The 25121-nt window shown below is 47.9% G+C and overlaps 1 protein-coding gene across 2 annotated transcripts in view; it reads left to right on the top strand.

Annotated features, from left to right (window-relative positions):
- The window catches only part of UBASH3B (ubiquitin associated and SH3 domain containing B), an 80989-nt gene extending 56920 nt beyond the window's left edge, over nt 1–24069 (top strand). Inside the window, exons 2-14 of one of the 2 annotated variants that reach the window (XM_053366629.1) lie at nt 740–793; nt 3161–3347; nt 4402–4600; nt 7432–7601; nt 8116–8324; nt 9043–9178; nt 9295–9415; nt 10651–10773; nt 16507–16599; nt 17166–17310; nt 20523–20629; nt 22391–22500; nt 23289–24069. In XM_053366629.1, coding sequence (XP_053222604.1) covers nt 740–793; nt 3161–3347; nt 4402–4600; nt 7432–7601; nt 8116–8324; nt 9043–9178; nt 9295–9415; nt 10651–10773; nt 16507–16599; nt 17166–17310; nt 20523–20629; nt 22391–22500; nt 23289–23426 — 1792 coding nt within the window. In that variant the 3' untranslated portion in view covers nt 23427–24069. The remainder of the gene's footprint in view (nt 1–739; nt 794–3160; nt 3348–4401; nt 4601–7431; nt 7602–8115; nt 8325–9042; nt 9179–9294; nt 9416–10650; nt 10774–16506; nt 16600–17165; nt 17311–20522; nt 20630–22390; nt 22501–23288) is intronic. The other variant, XM_053366630.1, reaches the window with a different exon arrangement.
- The last annotated feature ends 1052 nt before the right edge of the window (nt 24070–25121 follow it).

Here is a 25121-nt window from a genome sequence, read left to right as displayed (position 1 = left end):
AGGGGCGGTGGTTGGAATATGACAATGCACACCACCTTGAGCTCCTTCAAGGAAAGGTAGGCTTATAAATCAACCGCAGCTAGTTCAGGCTTCAGGCGAGACCCTATAAAAGAGTAAATGGCTGCTATTACCAGCCAGCAAAATAGTTCTGAAACGGCCTGCGGTGTTGACTGCAAAAAACAAAAACAAAGGCCGTTTTTGTTTTTAGAGAAAGTCAGCAGCTGGAAAATAATTGGGAAAATGGAAATTGGTCTCAGAGTTCTCCACACGCCGCCCGCTGCTGCCTTTTTACCCTTACCCCTCCCGTAAGAGTTGCTGGCGTTGTGACAGTCCAGCCAGCGAAAACTGTGTGCTGCCATTAAACTGCAGCTGCAGACTTCTGCATGAGCTGTTTCTCAGTCTTTCTGGACTCGCCTTCCCCAGTTAATCAGTCAGGAATCTCAGCGCAAGCGAAAGTTTCCAAGGGAGAGTGGACATTCCGTTGAAAGCAGCGTAAATGTCTTTTTTTTCCCCTTTCTGCTTTATCGGGGAATGAAAATAGGTTGAAGGTGGTAAATTTTAAATAATACGAGGGAGAATCTCGGTGCAAGAAATAGATCAGGGTGGCAAACTTTCACCCCTAGCCGTTGCTAACTTGTTCAAAGGAACGGCAGCAACTTCACCCTGCGATTGCCATCTAGTGCTAGCCGAGAGCGCTGACAGCGGGTCTTTCTTTCCTTCCTTCCTTCCTTTCCTGCAGGCAGAAAGCTCTGGCGTCTACAGGAGGCCGAAGCGTCCAGGCGGCTTGTGACTGGTTGGTATGAATTATGACCTTCTACACTCTTGCAAAATCTAATTTTTGATATCCGTATCAGGAGAAAGTACGTGGAATAGGAGTGCACATCAAGGGACGTGGGTGGCACTGTGGGTTAAACCACAGAGCCTAGGGCTTGCCGATCAGAAGGTTGGCAGTTCGAATTCCCGTGACGGGGTGAGCTCCCGTTGCTCGGTCCCTGCTCCTGCCCACCTAGCAGTTCGAAAGCACGTCAAAGTGAAAGTAGATAAATAGGTACTGCTCCGGCGGGAAGGTAAACGGCGTTTCCGTGCGCTGCTCTGTTTCGCCAGAAGCAGCTTAGTCATGCTGGCCACATGACCTGGAAGCTGTACGCCAGCTCCCTCGGCCAATAAAGCGAGATGAGCGCCGCAACCCCAGAGTCGGACACGACTGGACCTAATGGTCAGGGGTCCCTTTACCTTTACCTTTAAGATGCCTTGTATCAGACTGTGGGCTTCATCATTGCCCACACTGACCATCAGCAGTTATCCAGTGTCTCCAGAAGGGAGCCTTTTTGTTTTGTTTTCCCCCACCCCATTCTACCTGGCGATGCTGGGGGTTGATCCTGGGGTGCCCTGCATGCTCTGCTGCTGAACTACAGGAGCTCCCAGTGCAAATTGGTCACCCTCCTCTGCACACGTTCCAGCTTGTCAATATCCTCCTTAAGTTGTGGTGCCTAGAACTGGACACAGCCCTCCAGGTGTGGGCCTGACCAAGGCAGAATAGAGTAGTGCCATTCCTTCCCTTGATCTGGACGGTATACTTCTGTTGATGCAGCCTAGATCTCACTGTAACCCAGTTTTCACAAGGCATTTCACAAGGGCAAACAGGAGGGACAGACTAGGAGATGGCATTTTCCTGGAGTCATGTTCCAGAAACTGGGGGCGGGGGGTGTCCTATCCCTTGTAAACAGGCACACTGGGGAGCATATGGTGTGCTGCCCTTGCACTGCAGCGCTGTCAGTCATGGCAATTGGAATGCTGTTTCCATACATGGAGGCGCATGGTCTGCCCCCACATCAAGAGCTGCAGCCAAACAGCCGTGGGCAGAGCTTCCATCTGGGTATGGGAGATTTTCACCCACAACCCAGAGCTCCTGAACCACCACCACCTTTCCCACTGCACCCCCTGAAATCTGTTCTAGAAAGCTGGCAAGGAGAACTTCTGAAATATCACCAAGAGCTGTCCTCAGGACAAAGAGCCTGGAGAACTCTGGTGCTCTATGAAAGGCTGGAGCTCAGTGGTTGAGCATTTCCTTTGCAGGCAGAAAGTCCTAGGTTTAATTCCCAGCATCTCCAAGCAGGGCTGGGAGAGATCCCTGCCTGAAATCCTTTCAAAAAAATTAATTTTATTTTTCATTTTCACATTTCACCACGTTTAACAAGAAAAACAGAACCTTTACAAATTTAATTTGCATTTCCCACAACTTCCCTCCCCTCCTTTCTGTGGTTATTTAATTTATATCTTTTTATTACTGCATATCCAATTCAAACCTATTTACTAATTCTCCTTTGTCTTCCCCTTTAATTATCTCTTACCGCACATGTTTATATCAACCCTGCTAACGTTTTAATTTGTTTATAATGTATCTTCAAATAATCAATAAATTTTCCCCATTCTGCTTTTAAAAAGTCTCTCATCCTGATTTCTTATTCTTCCAGTAAGCTTTGTCATTTCTATGTACTCCATCAATTTTAGTTGTCAATCCCCTTTTGTTGGAACTGTTTGTTCTTTCCATCTTTCGGCATAAATCATTTGGAAAGCTGTGGTAGTGTACATAAACAGATTTTTTCTGTTCATTGTGTACCTCTCCACCAGTTATACCTAGAAGAAAAGCTTTTGGTTTTATCACAAAAGTTATCTTCAGCATTTTTTTCAACTCATTATACATCATTTCCCATAAAGCTTTTGCTAACTTACATGACTGAAATCCTGGAGAGTCATTGCAGCAAGCCAGTGTGGCCAAAACTAAAGTAAATGGAGCCATATATTATTATATATTAAAAAGGTAAGGGACCCCTGGATGGTGAAGGCCAGCCAAAGGCGACTGTGGTGTTTTGGCGCTCATCTTGCTCTTCAGGCCAAGGGAGCCGGTGTTTCTCCGCAGACAGCTTTCCCTTTAAATGGATCCTTAGTCTGACCTTGTATAAAGCATCCTCCTTTCTTCCCAGGAAGGCATGCAAGACTCTTAGATTCTTGACTGTTTCTTTCTCGCTACAGACTGATATTTTTTGCATCACGGCCTCTGTATTGGTCATCCTTTCTGACTGCATTCATTTGCCAGACTTGTTTGTTCTCTTCTCCTCTCTTGCAACGGCTGTTCATTTCCCCCTGTTTTCCCTTACAGGCTGTTTTCACACGTATGCGACCCCTTTCTCGATGACCCCCTGCCTCGGGAGTACGTCCTCTACCTGCGTCCCACCGGCCCCTTAGCGCAGAAGCTCTCCGACTTCTGGCAGCAGTCGAAGCAGCTGTGCGGGAAGAACAAAGCTCACAATATCTTCCCCCACATCACGCTCTGTCAGTTCTTTATGGTGAGTTGGTCCTTTCCCCTTCTTTGCTGTCTCCATCCTCTTCTGCATCTGGTTGAATTCTAAGGGCGAAACTGACCCATGATGCTGTGAAGGGATGAAGCCACTCAGCCTGCATTGATCTGTTAGCCAAAGTACTTCCAGATGTCCTGTTTGTGGAGCACTCGTCCTCACTGACTTACACAAAGCTTCTGAGGAGGTTAGACCATGCCTGGTCTTCACTGAACCTTTGATCTTCCCAAGGTGGTTATACAACAATGAGTATTCCTCCTGATTTCTTTGCAGGGTATCCCTGCGTCTTCTTGAGGGTTTCTCGCAGGCATCTGCTTGGCCACTGTGGGAACAGGACAGTGGACTAGATGGGCCATTGGCCTGATCAAGCAGACTCTCCTTATGTTCTTAAAGCTACAATAAGTTGTACCAAACTGCTTAAGGCAGGCTTTCTGAGACTATGCTACTGTCCAGTTTACAAAGTAGCTGGCAGATCTTGGCCAAAGTGGAACATTCAGCTTTTGAAGACTCCAGTTGCTTGCGACAGCAATTGGTTAGTCCACACTGAGCTGTCATCTGAATAGGTTTCCCTGACTTTCCACCAAGAAAGGACATTTTGCATCTCTAGAAGAAATGGGCAGGGCGAATAGGACTTGCTTCTTTGTGCATCTTTTAATTATCTTCCACCTAGAGGAAATATTGAAAAACACTACCTAGATAAAGTTCTCTGAACTTTATACTTTTTTTTTGGTTTTGTGCTCATGCACGTCTGGGTGTCAGTATGAAAGTAACAGCCATGGAAACTTCACCTGGTAAACCACTGCATTTTGGTTTGCATGCTGTGGCGATGCAGTGAGTGGGTTGCTAACTGAAAGACATGTGGGGAAATAAGGCAAGTGTAACAGGAGCCCTAGTCCAACAACATCTGGAGGAAACTGTGTTGGCTACCCTTGGGCTGCAGAATCTTGGGACAATCCAACTGATTTGGGGGTTTAAAAGCTACACGTTTCCAGTGCTCATGGTGCATCGGATCATGGCCTCTAAACTGACCACAGTCTCTTGGCAGTGCGAAGACAGCAAAGTCGAGGCACTCTGTGAAGCTCTCCATGCTACTGTGACCCGGTGGCGGTGCAAGTTCCCCGTCCCTTTGCCCCTGGAGCTCTACACCTCATCCAACTTCATTGGGCTCTTTGTCAAGGAGGACAGCGCCGAGGTCCTCAAGAAATTTGCAGCAGACTTTGCTATGGAAGCCACTTCTAAAGCCGGTGGGTGCTCAGGATAGGATGCAACTTCTTTAACTATTATCTTTTATTTCTTTAATGCAAGATGTTTCTGTTCCATCATTTAGACTTCTTTGTATTTATGATTTTAAAAGCCTCCCAGGGTAGTTTACAAAGTTGGGAAAGCCCCTATAAAGTTTGGGGCCAAGGTATCTCAAGGACTGCTTGCTCCCATATGAACCTCTCCATGCTCTTAAGACTGGTGTGGGGCACTTATAACCCTCCGGAAGTCGCTGAACTACAATTCCCACCACCCCTGGTCATTGAGCATAGTTGCTGGGGCTGATGGGAGTTGTGGTTCAGCAACATCTGGAAGACTAAAGTTTCCCACCACCTACTTACTTCTAAGATCATTCGATGATCTTTCGGTGTTAAGAGCAGATGGGTAGTGAACAGAGAACGGGGCCTTTTCTGTGTTGGCACCCACTCATAGAACATTCTTAGTTCTGTAAGCTGGTTGCTCACACTTACGATCTTTCTGCACCAGGCTGAAATGTTTTACATATCCAGGTCTTTAAACTCAGTTTGTTGCAAGAGTGGCTGGTAGGGAGGGGCAGAACTGCAGACCTGGCCTGCTGACAGCAATATACCAGTGCTCTCAATGGTGTGTCTACTACACTATCCTGACCTTGCTGCTGTCCTCATGCTGTCCCAGAACACTGTAGCCAACACTGGTGCCGAGAGATCCATGGTGCCAGGTGAGGTATTGGAATAAAGTCTGACCACCAGGATGCCACCACAAAAAAGTCTTTGGAAGTGCTTGCCTAACTTTCTGAAGGTGCAAGGACACCTGGTAGAGGGCAGCTTCTTGTAGTGGGTGGCAGTCTTTTAGTTACAGAGGCTCCAGACTCCATGCTGTATAATATGCCATTCGTAACACAAGTAAAGGGCTTTTTATCTTCCTGACATATGACCAGTTTGCCATTATTCCCACCTTCACCATGTTTTCAATATGCAGTTTGGCTCACTTGCTGGAGCCCTCTGCTGGATCCACTCCCCCACTTCCTCCACTTCTGGCAGTTCATTTGCTCTGTAGATTGCCTAGGGTGGTTTACATGCAGTGAAGTTTCTGCATGTGCTGAGATTATGTAGGAGCACAAGATATTTTAACTGTTTAATATATATATATTCTGTTTTATGCACTGTATTTTTTTGGCGGGTGTTTTTTTTTTCCATTTCTGTAATTGCTTCAGCTACACAAAAATAAATAATATTCACAATCCAAAAAATAAACAGATTGTACAATGGGGCTTCCAGTCTCTGGATGTGCCTTGTGTGGCTCCTTCTATTTTCCAACACTTTGCGATGCAAAATATCAAGAGTCAGTCCTGAGAGAACAGACCCTTTTTCCTTCTCTTTTTTTGAGCTCCTGGAGATATGAACTTTCGTTCTTGAGCTAAGAGAGAGGTGCCCCACTGTGTTCTGCCTCAGCCCTCCCACTCTCATTGCTTCAAAAGAAAAACAGAATCTATACTTCCTCTGATTCATTATCTCCTGAGAAGGAAGCTGACATTTCGGCAGTTCTTTAACCTTTCTGACAGATGCGTGTTTGTTCTGTGCTTGCAGTGCTGGTGCTTCCTGCATCCTCTCGGTGTCTCAAGATGCCTGTAAACAAAACCTTTTCGTTGATGGGCAAGAGATGGGGGAGAAGCGCCATTCAGTTTAATAATAATAATAATAATAATAATAATAATAATAATAATAATAATAATAATTTATTATTATTTATCCCCCACCCATCTGGCTGGGTTTCCCCAGCCACTCTGGGTGGCTTCCAACAAAACACTAAAATACAATAACCTATTAAATATTAAAAGCTTCCCTAAACAGGGCTGCCTTCAGATGTCTTCTAAAAGTTTGGTAGTTATTTTTCTCTTTGACATCTGGTGGGAGGGCGTTCCACAGGGAGGGCGCCACTACCGAGAAGGCCCTCTGCCTGGTTCCCTGTAACTTGGCTTCTCGTAGTGAGGGAACTGCCAGAAGGCCCTCGGCGCTGGACCTCAGTGTCCGGGCAGAATGATGAAAGTTTGCATTGAAAGGCAAAGTTCTCTCATTAGCACCTTCTGAAACAACAGGCAGACCGAAACTCAGCCATGCTTTGGAATTTGCACATTCCTGAAATTTTGCAACGCAGCTCTTCAGTATAGCCATGCATCCAGAAATGCACAGGCTAAAATATACATTAAAATGCATATATATATATATATTAGAATGCATTTTTGTATTTCATATTCACTATTAGGGAAAATTGCTTTGCAAAATGTGTATGCTGGGGGGGGAGTGGGATGTGCAAATGTGTACATTAGGAGAGATTTGCGCTAAAATGCTGGTGAATTGCACACAGAATTACCATTCCCATAGTCCCCTGTGTAGAGAGATTTTTATTTATCTATCGAATCCCCACAACAACCCTGTGAGGTGGGGGTAGACTGAGAAGCAGTCAATAGCCCAAAGTCACCCCCTGAGCGTCATGGCCGAGTAGGAATCTGGCCTCTCAGGTCTGTGAGGGGAATGGAAGTTTCCAGAAAACTCCCAGCAGATAACACTTCCCAGGATTCCTTGTGGGGTAGCCATGACTGTTTGAGGGGACATGATATTGTACTAAATGCATAGTGCAAATGGGGCCTTAATCATCTCTTACAAGCCTTATTTTTTATATTAAAAAATAAGGAATGTCTTCAATAGGGGTTGAAAAGACAACAAAAACATCCCAGAATTACTTGACTCACCAGCTCTGAGCTAGGCTAACCTGGCTGATATCCAATTCACCCATCGTCCCAGTGGCTCCCAACTGACCACAGATTTCCAATTTGCAGATGTCCACGTGGAACCCCACAAGAAGCAGCTCCACGTCACCCTGGCCTATCACTTCCAAGCCAGCCACTTGCCGACGCTCGAGAAGTTAGCTCAGAGCATAGACGTCAAGCTGGGCTGCGACTGGGTGGCTGCAATATTCTCCCGGGATATTAGATTTGCCAATCATGAGGTAAGCGTGGGACTCCTTGTTCCGCTTAGGGGAAATGAAGGCGGTTGCTGCGTTTGATTCAAAACACGCAGTGAGGGTAGGCTCTCAGGCTTCTTGCAGGAGGATCCATGTCTGCTTTAATATAAAGAAGGCACAGGCAAGTTGTGGCTCCAAGGGTTTAATCCAGATCACGAGGTCTGTTCTGTCTCAACCCAGTGCCCATCCACATAAGATGTAGGAGCACTAGGGTAGGGAGGGCAGTTGCTACTGGGGAAAGAGATTTATTTTTGGTTGGTTGGTTGGGAAGGAGCCATTGCTTAGCATGTGCTCTTCATAAACAAGGTCTCCTAGTTCAGTCCCGAACATCTCCAGGTCGGGCTGCAGGTGTCCCCTTTCTGAAAATCTGGAGGTCCACTTCTAGGCATTGTGGGCAATCTGAGCTGGATAGACCAGTGACTTGCAACAAGGCAGTTTCTGATGTTCTTCTGCTCATTCACTGTTGGCTTAAGGCTTTCTCCTTCTCCACCCCTTGCAGACCCTCCAGGTGATCTACCCATACACCCCACAGAACGATGATGAGCTGGAGCTGGTCCCGGGGGACTTCATCTTCATGTCTCCCGTGGAGCAAGTCACCACCAGCGAAGGCTGGATTTACGGCACTTCGCTGGCAACAGGGTGCTCTGGGCTGCTGCCCGAGAATTACATCACCAAAGCAGACGAGTGCGGCACATGGGTGTTCCATGGGTAAGAGGTCTGATCCTGCTTGCATGGGTGGCAAGGGCTTTTATTGTGGATGAGTCTGCCACTAGAAGGTCACAGCGTGGTGGTAGGGAAGCTCAAGCTGACTCACGAATGAGGGAGAAACAAGTCATTTTTGGTTCGGGCATCAATTATTGACTATGATTATGATTACTATATTTATTTATATCTCCCTAGTCAGATTCAGTCCTTTGGCATTCATGCACCTATCTAACGATGGTTCATTCATTTAAATGGGTCTTCTCTCACTGCCAATGTAAACCAGCGAACGAATAGAAAGAGAACCTGCTCAAGTGACGCTGCCACAAAAACCTCACACATAAACCAATTTTGAAAAAAGGAAAAATAATATGTAAATTTACGAGCCACTCTCTCCTCCCTTCAATCCTGTACTAGATAGAGAATTGTCTAACGTTGAACATAACTCAGAGACTCTATGATCTCAAAAAGAGAGAGAGAAAGAGACATTGCGCATTCTTTGTAATTCAAGAAAATATTTAATAAAAATTATTTCCAAAAGGAAAAAAAAGAAATTAGTAAACTGCAACCCATTAATCCTGGCTGATCATCTCACTCAGAGCCTGCCCAGTCCTTTTGTAAGATGCCTTGTACATACTTTATTATGGGGGAAAGTGGGCTGTACATCATTAAATAGATGAAATGTGCGTCAGCATCCACAAACCACCTGTGCCTGTTTTGGCAGGTCATATTCCATTCTGAACGCCACTTCGTCCCCCTCCCTCCTGATGTTCACTGACGGAGTGATGGATCGAAGGTTGCAGGAAGACCAAGGACCAGGGGATACTGGGCCCCTCACAATCTTCTGCCAGAGCATGCAGGTAAGGTTCATCTGCACCTTTATCTGCCTCCAAGGCAGGCTGAAACACCAGAAGGGGGGAAAGGAAGGCTGGTTATTTATTATACTAAGGTGTTGCTTTTTTAACCTCATCCTCAGCCCTTAAGGATCGCCAACTCACCTGGGCCACAGAAGAGGTGCCTTTTCGTTTGCCGACATGGCGAAAGGATGGACGTTGTGTTTGGAAAATACTGGCTCTCACAGTGTTTTGATGCCAAAGGTGAGTTTGTTTCTATCACAGTGTTTTACTTTTTTTATTGGGAGACATCCAATGCCATCAGAGCAGACATTAGTTCACTGGGAATAGAGGAGGAATCTGCACAGCGTGGTGTAGTGGTTAAGAGTGGTGGATTCATAATCTGGTGAACTGGGTTCGCTTCCCCGCTCCTCCACATGCAGCTGCTGGGTGACCTTGGGCTAGTCATGCTTCTCTGAAGTCTCTCAGCCTCACTCACCTCACAGAGTGTTTGTTGTGGTGGAGGAAGGGAAAGGAGATTGTTAGCCACTTTGAAACTCCTCAGGGTAGTGATAAAGCAGGATATCAAATCCAAACTCCTCCTCCACTACTGAAATTTCAAAGTGGACTCCACAGATCCAGTCAGACCAATCTTCGTCTTCAGAATCTACCGTCTGGTAGATTCCATTACAAGTTCAAGGGATGCACGCTGCCTCCATTCCCCACACCCATATTTTTTTCTTTTAAAGTTGTAGAGTAGGGTGTTTGCTTTTCAGTTGCCCCCCAACCCAAGTGTCTGATGCATAGGGCTTTTGACCTCTGCACACTTTGAATGCATGGAGAGCAGCTCTGCTTGGGAACGACAAGATGTATTGACATTCTCTCACTCTTAGGAGGAACTATATTGGGGTGGGGATCTAGCTGCCCTCAAGTAAAGACCTTGGGACTCCCTTCTGCAGGATCTTCTCCCTCTCTGGAACGTCACACAGTCTTCCAAATGTTTTGTTGCCTCTCTTGGGTGGCTGGGGGAACTCACATTACAATTTGAGGACTGCTACCTGAAGGACAAGGGACGCCGGTGGCGCTGTGGGTAAAAGCCTCAGCGCCTAGGGCTTGCCGATCGTAAAGGTCGGCGGTTCGAATCCCCACGGCGGGGTGCGCTCCCGTTGCTCGGTCCCAGCGCCTGCCAACCTAGCAGTTCGAAAGCACCCCCGGGTGCAAGTAGATAAATAGGGACCGCTTACTAGCAGGAAGGTAAACGGCGTTTCTGTGTGCGGCTCTGGCTTGCCAGAGCAGCGATGTCACACTGGCCATGTGACCCGGAAGTGTCTGCGGACAGCGCTGGCTCCCGGCCTATAGAGTGAGATGAGCGCACAACCCTAGAGTCTGTCAAGACTGGGCCGTATGGGCAGGGGTACCTTTACCTTTTTACCTGAAGGACATACACCTGGGGGAATCACCTAAATTTTTGCCTCCTTGCTCTCTGTGTCTCCTGACAGGAAGGTACATGCGGACAAACCTGAATATGCCTCACAGCCTACCTCAACGGAGTGGTGGTTTCAGGGATTATGAAAAGGATGCCCCCATCACTGTGTTTGGCTGCACTCAAGCACGGCTTGTGGGTAAGCTCCCCACTTGGGGAACAGTATTGTTCTTTTTCTATTAGAGGTGGCGCTGTGGTCTAAACCACTGAGCCTCTTGGGCTTGCCGATTAGAAGGTCGGCGGTTCGAATCCCCGCGAGGGAGTGAGCTCCCGTTGCTCAGTCCGTGCTCCTGCCAACCTAGCAGTTTGAAAGCACGTCAGAGTGGAAGTAGATAGATAGGTACTGCTCCGGCGGGAAGGTAAACGGTGTTTCCGTGCGCTGCTTTGGTTTCGCCTTGAGAGTTTTGGGTCCTAGTCTCTCTTGCTCTCTTAACGGATCCTTGTCTGTCAAACATCCAGCCACAACATGAACAGTTATAGCACATCGACCACGATAGTAATAATAATAAAATCAGGCCTGCTTGCTCTGTCTTGCAACTCTTCCAAAACTACTCTGGCTCTTGGGCATTAGGGGACGAGAGGTACCAATGGAGGGGTGGCTTTTCCTACTTGCCATCACCTTGAATTAAAGTGCATTAGGCCCACTGCAAAGAAGCCGTTATGAGCTGGAAATCAGAGATGTCTCAGAGTCTAGATTTTCTAGGTTAAGAAATATGAGCCTCAGGGGCTGGTCATGCTCACCTCAAATTACAACTTCCCAATTCTTCTTCTGGCTCAGATTTCGTTCTCAGTGAAAGAAAAACCCCATTCCTCACCATGTCCCTCCTGCTCACCTCTTCCCATGATCCTCTACTCCTGGGGTAGCCAGTGTGGCGCCTTGCAGGTGGTGCTGCACTATGACTCCCATTATCCCTGGCTGTCGGCCATGCCGACTAGGAGTGGAGACCCAACAAGATCTGGAGGACCACCCCGTTAGTTGTGCTTGACAGCTAGTGTGCCTGGGTGCAAAGGGGGGGGGGGCTCCTGCACTTTTAATAGCTTTGTAAAAAAAGAGAATTTCATTTTTAAAAAATATTTTTTTAATTAGATTTTCACATTTTTATACACTTTATCTCTAACCAATTCAAACATTAGATTACAAGGTTCTCTGAACCTTCAGACTCCCTCCCCTCCCTCCCATTGATTGTTATATTAAAAGGTTAAGTTTTCTGCATCTTATGCTTTGTCCAACTATTCTATATCTCTGATTATCATAATCAATTTCACATTACAAATGTCATTACGCTACCAATGATTTTAACTTTTTTAAGTGGTTTTTTAAAAAATAAACTACAATTTTACTCCAGTCTCTAGCAAATACTTGATCCTCTTGGTTTCTGATCTTCCCCATCAGTTTCACACTTTCCACATATTCCATCAATTTCGTCTGCCATTTTTCCTTTGTTGGTAGTTCTTCTTCTTTCCATTTTTGAGTTAGTAGCATTCTCGCTGCCATCATTACATAGATAAAAAGTCTTTCTTTTAGGTTTAATAGGTGAAGAAATATCAAGAGAAGATAAAATACTTTTTTAAAAAAATAATTTCAGCTTAGATGACAAACTACATTTGGCGAAATGCCCTCTTCTATTAAATGTGCAGGTGACCTGCCCTTTGTTTTTGCATCTAGACACACTAGCAGCGGAAGCTGGGATTTCAGCTGGTGCAGCTTGCTATACAAGCTGAAGTTCTTTACACAACGTATAGTTAAACTGTGGAACTCACTGCCACAGGAGGCAGTGATGGCCAATAATGTGGATGGATTTAAAAGAGGATTGGGCAAAGCCATGGAGGAGAAGGGCTATCAGTGGCTACGAGCCACAACGGCTATGCTCTCTGCTGCCAGAGGCAGTAATGGTTCTGAAAAGCAGTTGCTGGAAACCACAAGAGGGGAAAGGGCTCTTGTGCTTTGGTCCTTTTTGCAGATTTCCCACAGGCATCTGGTTGGCCGCTGTAAGAACTAGATGAGGCTCTCTACATGCTCTTATGTTCAGAGAAATTATTTCCTTTACACTGACATCGTTTGCACTTGGGCACCCTGTCTATTGTTGTAAGTCATTAACTGGCAGGGAACCAATTTTGTATTGGCTCTGAACCAAATGCTCCAAGTGTGGTGAAGGGGAGAGAAGAGAAAGAGGTGGAAAACACGGCTATTCCTGCCAAAGGTTAATCTTATTCAGCAGCGGCAGCCATTGGGAGAATGGACCCAGGGGCGTAGAAAGGGTGTGTGCGGGGTGTGCAGTCCGCCCTGGGTGTCATCCTTGAGGGGGTGACAAAATGGCACACCGTGGGGGGCAGCACTTACCGCGGGGCCTGGCCTGCAGCCCACCCAAGCCATGTGTCTCTCCTGGGAGTGACACGGTGACTCGCGGCCCCGCACTGCCCGAAACAGCAGCGTGGGGCTTGTGTCCGCCAGGCGGACTCCGTGGGCAGCTCACCGTGGCACACCCCCCATGCGTGGATCTCTGTGGCACCCCTGTGCGTGGATTACCATCACAGCCCCATGGGCGAATCTCCCCGCCCACATGAGCAGATCGCCCCGCCCCCACCACTCCGGTTCCGGAGCAGCTAGCTACGCCCCTGAATGGACCTTGAGCCTAGGATAGTTGCAAGTCTCTTTGGTTGGTTGGTTTAAGCCAGGCTTTGCAACCCTGGTGCTCTAAAGAGGTTTTGGGCTTCAAATCCCTCAGCCCCAGCCAGTACGTAGTCAAGCATATTTAGAGGGCACCAGGTTGGCAAAGGCTGGTTTAGACAGAGAGCTGTTGCAATTTTCCTACATTCTGCATGAGCGCAGCAGTTTCCAAGGCTTGCCTGGTGGCCCTGCTGCCCTTCTGTGCTGCCATTTGTGCCAGTTCCTGTGCGAGACGAGCAGCAGCCATTGTCGGGGTGACTTTGGAGGTGACGACTTAAGCTGTGATCTCTATTTGCACATAACTGTCAGCTCAGCAGCGAAAACACATTTGGCTGCAAATCCATGAGCTGCTGTAGTGACACATCAATTTGAGTGCCTGTTTGAGAAACGAACGAGTCGCTGGGGAAGCTTCCCAATGCTGAGATTCTCCAAGCACTGCGTGAGAAGGCCGGCTCCTTGCTTCTTCCATGCAAAATATCTCGGGGAAGCAAGACATTCGACACCTAGTCATACAGCAGGGGACAAAGCATTATTTTAGCACGTGTGGAATTGTTGGCTGTGACTATCACTCACAATCCTGAGAGTTGCCTGCTTTCTCACCCAGCAAACTGTGGGCAGTCCAGTTACCCATCTCTGTGTGTAGAAGCCTCAGGACCTCATTGTGAGCACAATAGAATTGTTGCTCTGGTATCATTATTATTAAATTCATTGTTCCGCCTTTCACCATCAGGTTACGACCATTTAAAATTCAGTCTTATAAAACAGTTAAAAACCGATTACAGTTTCAGGAAGAGGGTGATACCCTGAAAATGTGCATCTCAGGTGTCAAAGGTCAGGGTAATAATTAGATGCAGAAAGAAATGTTCCTGTCTAGAAATGTTTGATTTAAGTGGCATGATGTTGATATAAGTTGTGCTGCATTTGCAATAGGAGGGTGTGTGTTCAGGAGGGAGTCTCTTGAGAAGGTAGGAAGGGGACAGGCTCCAGCCATGCCCCTCTAAACTGGCCTGCTAGGGAGTCTTCATGTCGCTAGAGGACCTCTCCTTTATCTGTGGGTTGGCAATCAGAAGTTGTGGGGAGAAAAATCAAGGCAGTAGATTTGGCACCAGTTAGGAATCCTTATGGCTTGGATCAGGACGGTCCTACTTTTCATACCAAGAGGGCCACACACTGCCTTGTCACTCAGGATGAGGCATAAGACCAAGATTTGGCACCCCCTTCCCATGTTCCCAAAGGCAGCTAAGCGAGGCACCAGGCTTTGGGATGGAGGCATGAGGCTCTGGCAGGGTCCTAGAGCCCTCCCACCTCCTTCCCGAAGCTGGGAAAGTGCAAACTAGGCTTTGGGAAGGAGGTAGGAGGACTCCAGGACCATGTCAGAACCCTCACCCCTCCTTCCCAAAGCCCTTGCTTACCTAGCTTTGGGAAGGCAGGGCAAGGGCTGCAGGGGGCATCAAATGTTTCCAAGGGCCTCCAAAGAAGCCCTCAAGCATGTGTTGGAGTGCCCTGCCTTAGATTGAGAGAGGATGAATCAATTGATTTAATTGACCAAAAGTACAAAGTTGCCTTATACCAGACCAGACAAGTTTGTCCATTTAGTTCATTATTGTCATCTCTGGCATAGTCCTGACACAGACCTGACTCCCTTGGAAGGTGGTTGGTTCTCCTTCCTTTGAGGTTTTTAAGCAGGGGTTGGGTGGCCATCTGTCATGGATGCTTTAGCTGTGATTCATGCATTACGGGGGGTTGGACTAGATGACCTGGGGTGTCCCTTCCAGCTCCATTATTCTAACCCACTACCTAATATTTTTTAACTGGCGGTGCTGGGAATTCAACTTTGGATCTTCTGCGTGCAAAGGATGTGTTCTAAAACTGAGCTACAGTCTTTCTTTCTTATAAGAGAAATAACTGGTTGCAACAACAGCAATATACGGACAAACGATTTTCCTATTTTATTAAGCGTTCTCTGAACACAAGCAGACCTTAAAATAATGAACGGGTAGTCTCCCTGAAGCCTACCCCATTGTTTTGTTAGTTTCGGTGGGCTGCAGGAAGAGGACAATTGCAGCCAGAAGTGTTCCCAGCTTACAGCAGAACGGATCACCTGGGATGCTCAAATAATGTCTGCCCTGTATTCATACAGAGTGCAAGATTCTTTGCTCAAAGCAGATGGGAAGTCATAGTGAAATCTGTCAGTTTTTTCTACCAGGATCGTAAGAGTTGGCAAATGCAATGCGGCTGCCCCCTGCAGGTGGAAAATGAGTCTAGTTTTGCCACCAAACTGTGCTGTGTTTGTTTTAAGACTGGAATGGTTATCTGCCAGATATCGAAGGAACTGCTGTGGCCCCAGCGGTAAAAGCCCTGCTTTAAACAGGAAACGACTATTGATCGGGAGCAAACCGACCCAGAGCAATAATAATAATAGCTGGCTAAGAATATATGAAGATGGGACGGGTAGTGCTGTGGGTTAAACCACAGAGCCTAGAACTTGCCGATCAGAAGGTCGGCGGTTCGAATCCCTGCAACGGGGTGAGCTCCCGTTGCTCGGTTCTTCCTCCTGCCAACCTAGCAGTTCGAAAGCACATCAAAGTGCAAGTAGATAAATAGGTACCGCTCCAGCGGGAAGGTAAATGGCATTTCTGTGCACTGCTCTGGTTCGCCAGAAGCTGCTTAGTCATGCTGGCCACATGACAAACTGTCTGTGGACAAACGCCAGCTCCTTCGGCCAATAAAGCGAGATGCGCACCGCAACCCCAGAGTCGGTCACGACTGGACCTAATGGTCAGGGGTCTCTTTACCTTTACCTTTAAGAATATATGAACAAAAGACGAGCCTGCTGGATCAAGCCGATGACCCATCTCATCCAGCCTCCTGTTCTCACAGTGGCCAGCCAGATGGCCATAGGAAACCAGCAAGCAGGAGCCGGGACAGTATGGGGTAGTGGTTAGAGAGCTGGAGTAGGAGCTGGGAGAACAAGGTTCAAATCCCCACTCTTGCCATGAAGCTCACCACATGACCTCTCAAGCTAACCTACTCTACAGGGCTGTTTTGAGAGTAAAATGGGAAGGAAGAGAACTATGTACACCCCCTTGAGTTTGGGAGAAAGAAGGTGGGATAATTAGAAAGAATCTGTAGCATTCAGGAAAACTGATGCAATATTCCCCAGGTCTGAATGCACTCTTATTTTGAGCATGTGTCTTCAAACAGGTGAGGCCCTCCTTGAAAGTAACACAGTCATCCACCACATCTACTGTTCCCCGTCACTGCGCTGCGTACAGACTGCACACTATATTTTGAAAGGTAAGAAGATGTCAGCAAGGTAGCTGGATTAAATAATAATCATAATTTTATTATTTTTATTATTTATACCCCCACTCATCCGGTTGGGTGTCCCCAGCCACTCTGGGCATATATATAAGAGCATACTAAAACATCAAACATTAAAAACTTCCTGATACAGGGCTGCCTTCATGCTTTGTTCATAGTGTCTTCCTTCCTTCCTTCCTTCGAAACTCTGATGCTCCTTTCTGCAAACAGGGGTGATGTCTCATTTTGATAGCTATAACTGAGGGGGGGTGGAGGAATTTATATGCAAGGGGAGGCACAGATGTCCTGGAGTGAAAATTCCCTCCCCCCAAAAAACCCATAGCGGGACAAAACCTACGGTTACTTTGCATACCTGCAGCTTCTGATGCTCCATCCCCCAAAGGGGGTGAAAAATAGTGGATTTTTAGTTAAGGGCTCCCAAAATATTTGCAAAATCAGGAATGAGAAAATGCCTTGGAGTGTCCTATTTATGTCCCTGTCCCGGACTTGTAATGTGTTTCTTATTCAGAGCGCCCTATTTTTTACTGTTCAACTCCCAGGCTTGCAGCAGGAAAATAATCTGAAGATTCGTGTAGAGCCGGGCTTATTCGAGTGGACGAAATGGGTCGCTGGGAGCTCCCTGCCTGCCTGGATACCTCCAGTGGACTTAGCGGCAGCCAGTTTGAGTGTGGATACAACTTATAGGTAAGAGAAGCCAATGTGGTGCATTTTTTGTTTGTTTGGGACCTTGTGAAGCTGGAACACAGGGAGCTTGTGTTCCTCTACCCCACCCTTACCCAGACTAATGCCTTCCAAATGTTTTGGACTACATCTCCCATCATCCCAGACCATGGCCCATTCTGGCGGGGGTTGATGAGAGGTGATCTGGAGAATTCCTCCCCTTTTGATGGGAAAGGATCGTGGCTCAGTGGTAGCAGTGTGCATGCTTTGAATGAAGAAGATCCACAGTTCAATCCTGGGCATCTCCAAGTAGGGATGGACAAGCTCCCATCTGAAATCCTGACAAGCCACTACCAGTCAGGGTAGACATAGTGCTGGCATGGTCGGCCAATAATCTGTCGGAGTATAGGGCGGTTTCCTCTGTAGTTCAAAATTTCTGGAGGAGGGCAACAGGTTGAGGGTAATGGTTCTGCATGCTGAAAAGCCCAACCAGCTCATCCGTGGTGCATTTCATCAGTAGCCTACTCAGGCCAATGGGATTTACGGCAGGAAAGAGGCGACTGCCAGGGAGCTGAATTGAAGCGTGGAAGGTGATGCTCTGTAAGCATCTCTGCATCTGGAGAATGAAGATGGAGGGTTAGGGAGCCAGACAGATGTTTTGCAAGAGGAGGGGGGAGGCATGATGCCTAAAGTACCGTATTTTTCGCACGATTGGACGCACCGGACCATAGGACGCACGTAGTTTTCAGGGGGGGAAATCAAGGAAAAAATATGATTCCCCCCCCCCAGCTCTGGGAGCAGTGGACAGGCTGCACGCAGCCTGTGCGCTACTCCAAGACCTTCTCCCTGCTTTTGCGGGAGGTGGCAGAATTCCCCCACCTCCCGCAAAAGCCCACAGGAGCCCCGCGTGACTCCTGCGGGCTTTTCGACCAGGAGGGAGAAGGGACTGAAACGGCCCGTCAGTCCCTTCTCCCTCCTTGGGGAAAAGCGCCCAAGAACCGCTCGCTCTTTAAAGGCTGTGCGGCTCCTGCGGGCTTTTCTAGGAGGTGGGGGAATTCCTAGAAAAGCCAGCAAAGCCGTGCAGCCCCTTTAAAGAGCGCACGGCTTTTGCCTGCTTTTGCGGGAGGTGGGGGAATTCCCCCATCTCCCGCAAAAGCCCGCAGGAGGGAGAAGGGACTGACTCGGCCAGTCAGTCCCTTCTCCCTCCTTGGGGAAAAGCCCCCAAGAGCCGCTCGCTCTTTAAAGGGTGCGCGGCTCCTGCGGGCTTTTCTAGGAGGTGGGGGAATTCCCCCACCTCCTAGAAAAGCCAGCAGAAGCCACGGAGCCCCTTTAAAGAGCGCCTGGCTTTTGCCTGCTTTTGCGGGAGGTGGGGGAATTCCCCCATCTCCCCCAAAAGCCCACAGGAGGGTTGGAGAGTAGCGGGAAGGCGTCGTACGCCTTCCCGCTGCCCCCCAATCTCTGGGGCTGGCGATGGGGGAAGCGCTGCTTTCCCCACCGCCAGCCTCCAACCCGGGTTGGAGAGTAGCGGGAAGGCGTCGCACACCTTCCTGCTGCCCCCCATCCTCTGGGGCTGGCGATGGGGGAAGCGCTGCTTTCCCCACCGCCAGCCTCCAACCCGGGTTGGAGAGTAGCGGGAAGGCATCGCTGCCTTCCCGCTGCCCCCCAATCTCTGGGGCTGGCGATGGGGGAAGCGCTGCTTTCCCCACCGCCAGCCTCAAACCCGGGTTGGAGAGTAGCGGGAAGGCATCGCTGCCTTCCCGCTGCCCCCCAATCTCTGGGGCTGGCGATGGGGGAAGCGCTGCTTTCCCCACCGCCAGCCTCAAACCCGGGTTGGAGAGTAGCGGGAAGGCATCGCTGCCTTCCCGCTGCCCCCCAATCTCTGGGGCTGGCGATGGGGGAAGCGCTGCTTTCCCCACCGCCAGCCTCCAACCCGGGTTGGAGAGTAGCGGGAAGGCGTCGCACGCCTTCCCGCTGCCCCCCAATCTCTGGGGCTGGCGATGGGGGAAGCGCTGCTTTCCCCACCGCCAGCCTCAAACCAGGGTTGGAGAGTAGCGGGAAGGCATCGCTGCCTTCCCGCTGCCCCCCAATCTCTGGGGCTGGCGATGGGGGAAGCGCTGCTTTCCCCACCGCCAGCCTCCAACCCGGGTTGGAGAGTAGCGGGAAGGCGTCGCACGCCTTCCTGCTGCCCCCCATCCTCTGGGGCTGGCGATGGGGGAAGCGCTGCTTTCCCCACCGCCAGCCTCAAAGAGCAGACTCTCCTGGCTTCAGCGGAAGCAACGCAAAGCCTCCGGAGCGCAGGCTTCGGAGGCTTTGCCTTGCTATCGCTGAAGCCAGGGAGCCTGCATTCGCTCCATAGGACGCACACACATTTCCCCTTCATTTTTGGAGGGGAAAAAGTGCGTCCTATAGAGCGAAAAATACGGTAAAAGGCGGAGAGCAAGCTCCTCGTGTTAGGAGCCAGATGAGCTATGAGCTGTAGTTTGTGGCTATTTGGGGGAAAAGGAAAAGAAGAAGAAGAAGAATGCGATCAAACATTAAAAAACTTCCCTAAACAGGGCTGCCTTCAGATGATAACTGGTATTCATTGATAACTGGCATTGATAACTGGTATTCAGAAGCATGACTGATTCCATCTGTGATGGAAGAGCATAGCCGCCGTGACTAGTAGCCATGTTGAACTGTAGAATGCTAGATATATTTATGTAAAATGTTTTAGACCACAGATACATTTTTAAAATAGGAACATAGAATCATGGAGCTGGAAGAGACCCCCGGGTCATCTAGTCCAACCCCCTGCAATGTAGGAAACTCAGCTAAAGCACCCATGACAGATGGCCATCCAACCTCTGCTTAAAAACCTCCAAGGAAGGAGAGTCCACCACCTTCCGAGGGAGACCGTTCCACTGTGTGTGTGTGTGTGTGTGTGTGTGTGTGTGTGTTTGCACTCCATGAACACATGGTAGAAGCCTAGCCATTTTTATTCTGGCAAAGAGTTCGGCTTCCTTCTAGCTTCTCTTCTCATCCCAACCATCTTGCATTTGAAGAAGTGGAGGCTGAATGGGAGGATCCCTGGGATTGTCGTTGGGTTTGTTGAATTCATGCGGAGGTGGAAGGTTGGATCCTGGCCTCCCCCAACCCCACAAGGCATTATTACAGGTGGACCACCGCCTCCTCTTCTGCTGCTTCTCCTCTCCCGTTCCTGCTTTTCTTCTACACTTCTATTTTTCTGTCCACAGACCTCATATACCGGTGAGCAAATTAGGCATTTCAGAGTCATATGATACATACATCAGCAGAAGCTACCAAGTAACAAAAGAGATCCTAAGTGAATGCAAAGCCAAAGGCAAGTAAAACCCCACCTTGCAGTCAAGGATTTGCTTAGTTAAGTTGGGCTAACTCCCAAGCCAGGGGTGTACAGAACTGCATCCTCAAGAAGTCGCTTTGTAGTGTCACGTATACATCTAAGGGAGGTTGAAAGGATCGTGCAGCTAAACCACAGAAAGCAGCAGGGAGTGTCCCCAAGGTGGAGTGAGAGATTCATTCTATCTAATTCCAATGGTCAGAGCATCATTGCTCATGTAACCAAATTGCAGCATTCGTGCACAACAATAAGCTGCTTTTGGTGAACAGCAAGATTTGTAGTAGTACCAAAAATATATATATACACAGTAAGGAAAATTCAAAGGGACCCAAAAAAAGCTAGCCCAGTGATGACTGAGCATGGAATGCTCCCTGACTGGCAGACTGGGGAAATTGAAAAGGGACAGGGAATGGAATGGAATGGAATAGAATAGAATGGAATCACAGCAGCATTTTGTTGAGGACCCCAATTGTCTGTATTAAAAGTAATCCCAAGAGCATTTTTCAGCTACCTAATGATGAATGTTCATGTGTAAATTGGCCTTTTTGCTAGCCCTGCTCAGGCCTTTTTGCCCTTCACACATTTAAGAACAGAAGAGTCGTGCTGGATCAGGCCAGTGACCCATTTCGTCCAGCGTCCAGTTTTCACAGTGGCTAACCAGATGCTTGCCAGATACACTCAGGACCCAAGCACAAGAGCATTCTCCCCTCCTATGACATCCAGCAACTAGTATTCAGAAGCATTGCTGCCTCTGAATGTGGACAAAACAAAATAAAAAAAATCCTTCCAGTAGCACCTTAGAGATCAACTAAGTTTGTTATTGGTATGAGCTTTTGTGTGCATGCACGAAATTGGACACGGGTGGCGCTGTGAGTTAAACCACAGAGCCTAGGACTTGCCGATCAGAAGGTCGGCGGTTCGAATCCCCGCAACGGGGTGAGCTCCCGTTGCTCGGTCCCTGCTCCTGCCAACCTAGCAGTTCGAAAGCATGTCAAAGTTCAAGTAGATAAATAGGTACCGCTCCGGCAGGAAGGTAAACGGCGTTTCCGTGCGCTGCTCTGGTTCACCAGAAGCAGCTTAGTCATGCTGGCCACATGACCCGGAAGCTGTACGCTGGCTCCCTCGGCCAATAAAGCGAGATGAGCGCCGCAACCCCAGAGTCAGCCATGACTGGACCTAATGGTCAGGGGTCCCTTTACCTAAGGTGCTACTGGAAGGATTTTTTAAATTTTGTTTCGACTACAACAGACCAACATGGCTACCTACCTGTAACTAGAACTCTGAATGTGGAGGCAGAGCATAGCCATCATGTCTAGTAGCCATCAAGAGCTTTCTCCTCCATGAATTTGCCTACTAGACACGATGGCCACCCAAGTTGGAGGCACATCACTGCAGAAGCACATAACTGAGTGGACGTCATGTGAGGAGGTATGGGGAGGAAGCCCTGCCCCCTCAAATACATGACCCCCCCCTTTACTTACAACCCTCCACAAGTGAGAGGGTCAACCTCTGAAAGCAGGAAGCCCCCTTGGCTCACGGGGGCTCCTTGTCCAATTAGGAACCCCATGTAGAAGGTGACTTCAAGGAGTGAAAATAGTCGGAAGGGGGGAGGGTTAAGCACTCTACCCTTCCCACCACTTCCCCACTCGAAATCAGAGGCTCCTGAGGTTGGTTTTGCATTATAAACTTCATCACAAACAGGTGGCTGTGATGTGTCAATTTCTTTATGTTCTCTCCCTGCAGGGAATAACATTTTGATAGTGGCCCATGCATCCTCCCTGGAAGCTTGTACTTGCCAACTGCAAGGACTGTCTCCTCAGAATTCCAAGGACTTTGTACAGATGGTCAGAAAGGTAATGGGAACCCACCAGTAATGGAAAGATCTTTAGATGTATAGCGAGGTGGACCTTCTGTTGCCCCCAAGTGAAAAATCTTCCAAGTACAGTTGTACTCTGGAAGTTGAATGGAATTCGTTCCGGAAGTTCATTCGACTTCCAAAGCATTCAGAAACCAAAGTGCAGCTTCCGATTGACTGCAGGAAGCTCCTGCAGCCAATCAGAAGCTGCAGAAGCCCTGTCGGACATCCGACTCCCAAAAGAACGTTTGAAAACCGGAACACTCACTTCCAGGTTTTGATCATTCGGGAGCCAATTTGTTCGGGAGCCAAGGCGTTTGAGATCTAAGGTACGACTGTACAAAGATCATCGTATCCTATTGTCTGAGCTCCAGAAAGCCAGAGAATTAATGGCTCTGTTCCATTTTTGTGACTTTTTCCCTAGCTGTATATGTATATTTGAGCTTCTGCATGGCATAAAAGACACTTCTGCAAGTTTAATGCTCATTTCTGAGTTATTTGCTTCCAGAAAAAGAATCTGTTTGCAAATAATACGGAATTGAGTGCTAATTCCATGCTGCATACAGTGGTTCTCAACCTGTGGGTCCCCAGATGTTGTTGGACTACAACTCCCATCATCCCTGAGCTCTGGCCTTGCTAGCTAGGGCTGATGGGAGTTGTAGTTCAACAACACCTGGGGACCCACAGGTTGAGAAATGCTGCACTATAATAATTATTCCTCTGTAGTTTCCCTCTCCTCTCTCCCACTCCTTCTGGTTTTTAATCCATCTCTTTTATGAACCGCAGATTCCATACTTGGGTTTCTGTTGCTGTGAAGAACTTGGAGAGACGGGTCTCTGGCAACTTACTGACCCACCCATCCTCCCTCTCACTCATGGACCAACCGGCGGCTTTAACTGGAGAGAAACTTTGCTACAAGAATAAGAGCTGGCCTTTCAAAAGACTGGAGAATGTCTCATGTATTGGAACTCTTCCCCCTCTCCCCCTTCTAATTACTGATGATGGAGAAAATTACTCATAACCTTTTAGATGGATTTTAAAAAATAACACTCTAGCATATCTTCCACAGTGGCATTCGTGCGTCTAGAAAAATAGCTCAATATAGAAGTATGCTTGGATTGTGGAACAATATATGTGTACTCAAACACTCTCTCGTTCTCTCTTCAGGCTTCTGTCCAGCAGAAATGTCTTTGTGACGTAAGCTACTGAGCTTTAATATATAATTTTTTTTAAAAAAATGAATTAAGCTCCAGGGAGGAGAACCAGTTTTCACTGCCTTCTGTATAACGTTAGTGACAATTAGGACTGTGTTCTAAATTGTGGACTTCTCTGTTTTGTTGTTTGTTAGATTTTTAATTTTTCACAGGATTGACCTTTGCCGTTTCATTCCGAGCCATTTCGGGTAAAGTACACCCCACACCGTATTTTGCTAAGTTATTCTATGTGCCACATCTACATTCCACAAGATTCCCCCCAAAACATGTGACAGAAGGGAGTGGAATGGCTCTCCCAATCAGAACTAGTGTAGAATTATGTACCTCAGGGGTTTGGTTTTTTTGTGTGTGTTTTAAAAAAACATGCAGTTGAATGAAAAATGTGTAGTTGGAAAGCTGATGATGTGTACTTGGAAAATGGGGTGAAATACATTAGGTGTATGTGTTTCTTAAGCATTTGAATGACAGGCGCTGTCAAGGAAAGTGTGTGCGCACAAATTACTTAAGGGTAGAATGTGCTCAGTTTCTGTTCTTAAACTGCCCAAACCACATTACATTTTCATCATTTGGGCCAGAAGCTCCTCTACTTCACCTTCAGGCAGGTAACACTTTGTTGTAAATGCCCTTAAGGTATTCCTGGTTTTGCACCTTAGGCTTGTCTCGCACCCTATGTTCCTTCTTCTGCACCTAATGCAAAATAGCTAGTCTGGTGTCCCACTCAGCCAACGGTGGCTTACTATAATGAATGTAGGTATAAGTTTTCTGTTTCCACAGATGGTCAGGCCCTGCTTTTCCTTTTGAGCACAGCACTTGCACGTACGAGCCCCTCAACATTGGCATTATGAAATCTGGCAGGCAAGGATCGGAGCAGCGCTCTTGTAATTTGGCGACCCTGCAGAGAATTTGACCTTGTCCCTCAAAGCCTTGGAGAGCATGCTGTCCACACACTTAATGCCCAATATCGAATCGGCGAAAATAGTTTTGCTTTTTGCTTTCTTGGAGGAAAGCTGCACACAATTTCCCTTCCCCCACCCCACCCCCAACACAAGAGACAGAGAGAGAACTTCAGATGGGTGTGAGATGCTGACGAGATCCACTTACTGAGCCAGTCCAGAGAACTACTAACTTATTGATTGCTTTTGGCTCAGCTCACTAAACCCCTCCATCTCCTAATCAGGTCTTTCAGATTGGCCAGACCAGTCAAAGGACTGGACTGAGTCTGAAACGGACCACCCAGAAACCCTCGGAAAAAGCTTCATTGGCTAGCAACTTGATTCTGCAGACAATACAAAATATTCTGGCAGAGGGGGCCGAGTGGACCATCCTGCCGTTTGCTAAACACAGCTGCCAATTTGACTCTGCTTTTAATCCACTGAGTTGCCTGGCTTGAAGGAGCAACTTCTGC

The sequence above is a fragment of the Podarcis raffonei genome, chromosome 15, assembly GCF_027172205.1.
Source record: "Podarcis raffonei isolate rPodRaf1 chromosome 15, rPodRaf1.pri, whole genome shotgun sequence".
Classification (NCBI taxonomy): Eukaryota; Metazoa; Chordata; class Lepidosauria; order Squamata; family Lacertidae; genus Podarcis; species Podarcis raffonei.
Note: the sequence above shows the minus strand (reverse complement) of the source record. Positions and strands in the feature narration are given on the sequence as shown.